The sequence below is a fragment of the Suncus etruscus genome, chromosome 6 (genome assembly GCF_024139225.1).
Source record: "Suncus etruscus isolate mSunEtr1 chromosome 6, mSunEtr1.pri.cur, whole genome shotgun sequence".
NCBI classification, from domain to species: domain Eukaryota; kingdom Metazoa; phylum Chordata; class Mammalia; order Eulipotyphla; family Soricidae; genus Suncus; species Suncus etruscus.
Window position 1 is genome coordinate 81726371 of NC_064853.1, and position 6465 is coordinate 81732835.

The 6465-nt window shown below is 35.5% G+C and overlaps 1 protein-coding gene across 1 annotated transcript in view; it reads right to left on the reverse strand.

Annotated features, from left to right (window-relative positions):
- Positions 1-5882, reverse strand: part of SPATA16 (spermatogenesis associated 16) — a 278777-nt gene extending 272895 nt beyond the window's left edge. The window contains exon 1 of the mRNA XM_049775243.1: positions 5301-5882. Coding sequence (XP_049631200.1) covers positions 5301-5822 — 522 coding nt within the window. The 5' untranslated portion in view covers positions 5823-5882. The remainder of the gene's footprint in view (positions 1-5300) is intronic.
- Between the last annotated feature and the right edge of the window lie 583 nt (positions 5883-6465).

Genomic DNA, 6465 nt, shown 5'->3' on the forward strand with positions numbered 1-6465 from the left:
TTAATTCCCAAGATAATTAGACAAAAGCTAGGCCAGATGTCTAAGCTAAGTTTTGGTCTCAAAATAATTACCTTTGTTAATTACCAGTAATTAGTGTCAGCATCCAAAGTGTTCCTAAATACCCTGGAGTGGGGTGGCAGAACACACACACACACACACACACACACAAACACACACACACACACTCATATGCACACACATACACACACACAAATGAGATGGGATGGGAGACAAAGACAGAAAGCAGAAAGAGACAGAAAATATGCAGAAACATTTTATAGTACTATCATTTTAGGGGTTATTAATTCCTGATACAAAATTTTAAGATTAGCTTTTTATGGAAAAACAAATTTATTCTAGTAAACATAGATATCTTTTTTTATCTTGACTTAATTTGAAGTTTAAATCCATTTATAAACATACAAGTTTCTATCATTGTTCTGTAAAATATATATTATCTTTCATTTCCAAAATTATTATTTTTCTTCAGCTGCATTATTATATTAAACCAGGTCCCTCCTCTCTGCAAGAAACTATTTTTACTGAATATGGTTCTAGCAGATGTGCCAAGGTTTTTTTTTTTTATTTCTTTTTATAAAATATTTTTCTCAACAGAGATTGGCACACATCACAAAGAATGAGAATAAGCAGTGCTGGTGGGGATGTAGAGAGAAAGGAACTCTTTTTCACTGTTGGTGGGAATGCTGTCTAGTCAAACCTTTCTGTAAAGTGATATGGAGATTCCTTCAAAAGCTGGAAATTGAGCTCCCATATGATCCAGATATACCAATCCTAGGTATATATATACCCTAGGAACACAAAAATACAATACAAAAATCCCTTTCTCACACCTATATTAATTGCAGCACTATTTACAATAACCAGACTCTGGAAACAACCAAGATGCCCTTCAACAGATGAATGGCTGAACAGGGTGGAGGGAGGACAACATTGGTGGTGGGAATGCCTCTGATTAAATGTTACTATGTACCTGAAATACTACTGTGAGTGATTTGTAATCCACTTTGGTCAAAATAAAAATTATTAATATAAGAAAAAGAAATTGAGGTACATATGTACAAGGGAATATTATGCAGCCGTCAGAAGAGATGAAGTCATGAAATTTTCTTATACATGGATGTACATGGAATCTCTTATGCTGAGGGAAATAATCCAGAGGGGGAGAGATAGATGCAGAATAGTCTCACTCATCTACAGGTTTTAAGAAAAATAAAAGACATTTTTTGCAATAATTCTCAGAGACAAAGAGAAGAGGGCTGGAAGGTCCAATTCACGACATGAAGCTCACCACAAAGGGTGATGAGTGCAGTTAGAGAAATAACTACATTGAAAACTATCATAACAATGTGAATGAATGAGGGAAGTAGAAGGCCTGTCTAGAGTACAGGTGTGGAAGGGGTGGGGAGGAGGGAGATTTGAAACATTGGTGATGGGAATGTTGCACTGGTGAAGGGGGTGTTCTTTACATGGCTGAAACCCAACTACAATCATATTTGTAATCAAGGTGTTTAAATAAATATATAAAATATCATTTTTTTAAATATTTTTTGCCAAGGGCTTTTTTTGTTGTAGTTGTTTTGTCTTGTTGGGGGCCACATCGGGCAGTGCTCTCAGGACTTACTCCTGGCTCTGAGCTCTGGGATCACTCCAGGCAGGCTCCTGGGATCATATAGAATGGCAGGGATCAAACTCAGGTCAGCTGCATGCAAAGCATAACTCTCACCCACTATTCTATCTTTAGACCCAAGAATTGCCAACAGTTTTTTTTCTCTGGTAGCTTTCTATGGCATCCTTTCTTCAATTAGAGGCTGCTGATATTTATCTCAAAGGACAGAAGAGGCTTTTATAAAAATTTATTGGTCAAAAAGTTTGGGGACATTTTCAACCAATTTTGAAGTTTACATTGAACACAATAATTTTCTTGTTTAAAATACTTTTAATGAGAACAGAAATATTTATAAATATAGTAGTCAAAAATTTATATGTCTACTGCTAGCTACAGCTGCCTGATTTTCTCATCCACAACTGAGAGGAAAGTTTCCTGACACCACAAAAAGATCCCTGGGATATGGTAATGTGTATGTATGGAGCCAGTGGTTGTTCCCAAGACAGCATGCTTCAAGAGTTGAGAAACCCTGAATCTCTTAGGCCACGGGAATTTCCTTCCTTTCCCAATACGTACTGTGCCTATGCAAAAAACTAAAGAAAAGAAAAGTGGGGGGAACACCAAACCCTGCCACTCCAGGATTCCTTTATCTTGTTTTGTTTTGTTTGTTTGTTTTTGATATTATTTTCCTTCTCTTTTTTATCCACTTTTTTTCTTTTTTTTCACTCTTAGATATTATTTGGTGATTTTTTTAAGTAGTTGATACCAAATTTTTCTTCTTTTTCTTAACCTTTTTATCTCCAATAGAATCACATAACTTGAATCACTCAACTTCATAAATTGAGGGGGGAAAATGATGATACCAGGATCACTCATATGAACATGTAGTGAAAATAAAAAATGATCAGACTGGAACACCAAACTCAAAGTCAATGACAATAGAATAGATACCCAATCTACAACAAGCTGTAAAGTGAAGACCAGTTACACTAGTATTCTGGGAGGGGGTAAGGGAGGGAAATATGAGAGACATGCTGGGAACAGGAGTGGAGGGAGGACATTGGTGGTGGGAATGCCTTTCATTCATTGTCACTATAAACCGTAAATAATTCTGTGTAATGCACTTCAGTCACAATAAAAATTTTAAAAAAATTCTAAACTTAAATAATAAAAATATGATGATTAAAATACAAAAAATATATATTTATTTCTGAAATATCTCATCAATTTGGGTTTTTTTTTTGAACACAAAGAATTTTTAAAATTATTTAGGAGGGGCAGGAATGATAGTACAGTGGGTAAGGCCTTGCATGCAGCCGACCTGGATTTGATTCCTGAAATCTCATTTGGTTTTTAGAGCCAGCCAGGAGTGATTTCTGAATGTAGAGCTAGGAGTAAATCCTGAGCACCACTGGCTGTGGCCCCCAAACAAACAAAATTATATAAACTATTTCTGCAATTATTCTGACAATTCACTTTAGATATAGTAATTTTAACCTAAAAGTAATAATAAAAATACTGCTCTACTCTTTAAATCATCACAACAAACTCCTCACTTTAATTATTCTTATGTTCTCTATCCCAGTGAATCAATAATTCCTTTATACCATCTTCACTTAATATGTTAAGGTTAAATGTGGTGTACCCTAAGACCCACCCATTTCTGGGAGGGGTCTTAACCGGATAATAGGTGTGACCCTACCTGCAAGACCTCCCATTCCTGGGAGGGGTTTGGAAAAAGGTAGATAAGGCTGGGACCAAGGGAATTCGGGCTTTTGGCTCTTTGCCCTTTTGCCGTTTCTCTCTTGGCCCGGCTTGGCTTCCTGGCTTTTGGATCTTTGGGCCGCATGGAGCCCAAAGGGAAGATGGCTAACAGGAGATAAGATGCAGGGCTAGCAAAATATAGCTGAATGCTTAAAAGGTTGACATAGGCCACACACCTGTGGTGGCAAGGGCATAAATAAAAATGATTCTTCCTGAAGCCTGCGTGTAAGTGAGTCTTGATTACGCCGACTACCTGGGCCGGGAATCCGCCGGCTGCATGGAGGTTGCAGAGCCATGTGGGCTGGATGGTATCCTCCACCATCCAGCCCCATCGTTAATTATTTGATTCTACAGTAGTGAAAATAAAAAATGATCAGACTGGAACACCAAACTCAAAGTCAATGACAATAGAATAGATACCCAATCTACAACAAGCTGTAAAGTGAAGACCAGTTACACTAGTATTCTGGGAGGGGGTAATGGAGGGAAATATGAGAGACATGCTGGGAACAGGAGTGGAGGGAGGACATTGGTGGTGGGAATGCCTTTCATTCATTGTCACTATAAACCGTAAATAATTCTGTGTAATGCACTTCAGTCACAATAAAAATTTTAAAAAAATTCTAAACTTAAATAATAAAAATATGATGATTAAAATACAAAAAATATATATTTATTTCTGAAATATCTCATCAATTTGGGTTTTTTTTTTGAACACAAAGAATTTTTAAAATTATTTAGGAGGGGCAGGAATGATAGTACAGTGGGTAAGGCCTTGCATGCAGCCGACCTGGATTTGATTCCTGAAATCTCATTTGGTTTTTAGAGCCAGCCAGGAGTGATTTCTGAATGTAGAGCTAGGAGTAAATCCTGAGCACCACTGGCTGTGGCCCCCAAACAAACAAAATTATATAAACTATTTCTGCAATTATTCTGACAATTCACTTTAGATATAGTAATTTTAACCTAAAAGTAATAATAAAAATACTGCTCTACTCTTTAAATCATCACAACAAACTCCTCACTTTAATTATTCTTATGTTCTCTATCCCAGTGAATCAATAATTCCTTTATACCATCTTCACTTAATATGTTAAGGGTTTGTCTCCATTACTGTTAGAAGAAAGGGGTGGATTACATATATACAATACAATGGAATTTTTGGTAATCAATAAAATATTAAGTCACTAACATTGCCAGGTCAATGGTATTTTAAATGCATACTTTGGTGTTGCTATTGATTCAGTTAGTCATGAGATGGAATGATTTTTTTTCTTCCACTACTACCTATTTTGTGTCATAATGATAATTTCAAAGTTCATTTGAGCTCACAATGTTATTGATGCCAAGCTATTGAGAAATTTACCTGTTTGCAGAAAGAAAATATTATTTATACATATCACTAGGTTGGGGGGAAAATAAAATTTTATGATAAAGTAAATTATTGTCATTATATAATTGTCATTATGCTTTGAGTAAAAGCATCCATAAATTAGCAGGCTATGCAAAAAGTGAATATTAAAATTATAAATACTGTGTAACAAAAGGAGATAGGTAATTTTATATTTATTAATTTTCCATATATATTTTACTTAATATTAGTGCCCTAAATTAGAATAGCTTTTATATAGTATAGCTTTTACATCTCAATTATAATACCAAATGCATTTTTATATATTTTATCATATATGACTTGAAGATAATTTCTAAATGTCCAGCATACATAGGAAGCCTAATTTATGGACACAACATTTGTTTTATATACTAAGACTTGCATACTCCTGGTATCATTCAATGTTCTCACCCAGTGATCACGGTTCATTACAGCATGGTCAGAGCTGTTCAATGTAATCACAACTTTCCATTTCATGGCTTCCTGGCACTAATCTATTTTTCTTTAATTACATACCTCAAGTGCTGTTCTGAACTGTCCTGCTGCCACAGCGTATTTCTTTTGTCTGTAGCAAGAGCTGGCATCTTTTAAGGCCACTTGAAGCCATTTGTCAATCTGAGGCAGAAAGTTGCATTTAGGTGGATAAAAAGGGTCTACTGTTTTAGTAGCTTGGCATGATAACCGAATCTCCGTGGAAATACAGGACTCTACAAACTCATAGCTCACATCTTCCTCGTCGATATAGACCAGTTTTGCCTCCACATCCATGATATTCTTTAAGGGAATGTGAGGCAGAGGCATGGTGATCAACGGGCCGTCAGGTTCGATTAACTTTGCTTCTTTCTTTCCAGGGAGCTTTTCTTCACCTTCGGCCTTCCGTTTAAAGGCCACTTTCTCAGAATCATTGCTTTGTTTTTCTTTGATGCACCTTGCCATTTTTAGTCTTTCAACTGTGATTTCTACCTGTTTATCTCCACAGATTTTCTTAATCTCTTGTGACATTTCCAGGATGCTGGATGTGTTTGCAAAGGTGGACATTTTCTTGCTTGTGTTTATCTTTGGGAGAAACTGATCAGGGTAGGCTCTATTTATTGTATTTTCCAAACACTGTATTGTATTATATTGTATGTTCCTGTTTATTGTATTGCTTCCTGAATCCATTGCATACAAACTGAAATTCCTATAGATGTGAGAAGAAAAATAAGTTTAAAAATATGAAATCATAATCGTTCGCACTTTAGTCAAGTTCACTGAAACACTTTATATTTTTATTTAGAAAAAACTATAAATATCATCTGGTGATTATTTTACTAGGAAAGAATATGTTTCAGTTGAAGCTTACCAAGATTATTTTTAGGGAAAATCATTTAGAAAAATTTCTTAAAGCAGTAATCTGTAGCTGAACAGCATCGAACATTTTCATGGTGTCCCTAAACTCACTGAATAGGAAAACCTCATACATAGAAACTGGGGATGAAAAATTCATCTCAATATTAATTTATTTACAAAGGCAGGTGGTCTAGATCTCATTATAAAATATACTTCCCATCTGCATAATAGACTTGGGAGTCTAAGAAAACCACAGCTGCTTTCTCTGAAAAACCTCCAGTTCCAAGAATATTATAGACATACTGTTTACTCAGATTGTTTCTTCTATTAGAAATGAAAATATCAAGTTAAA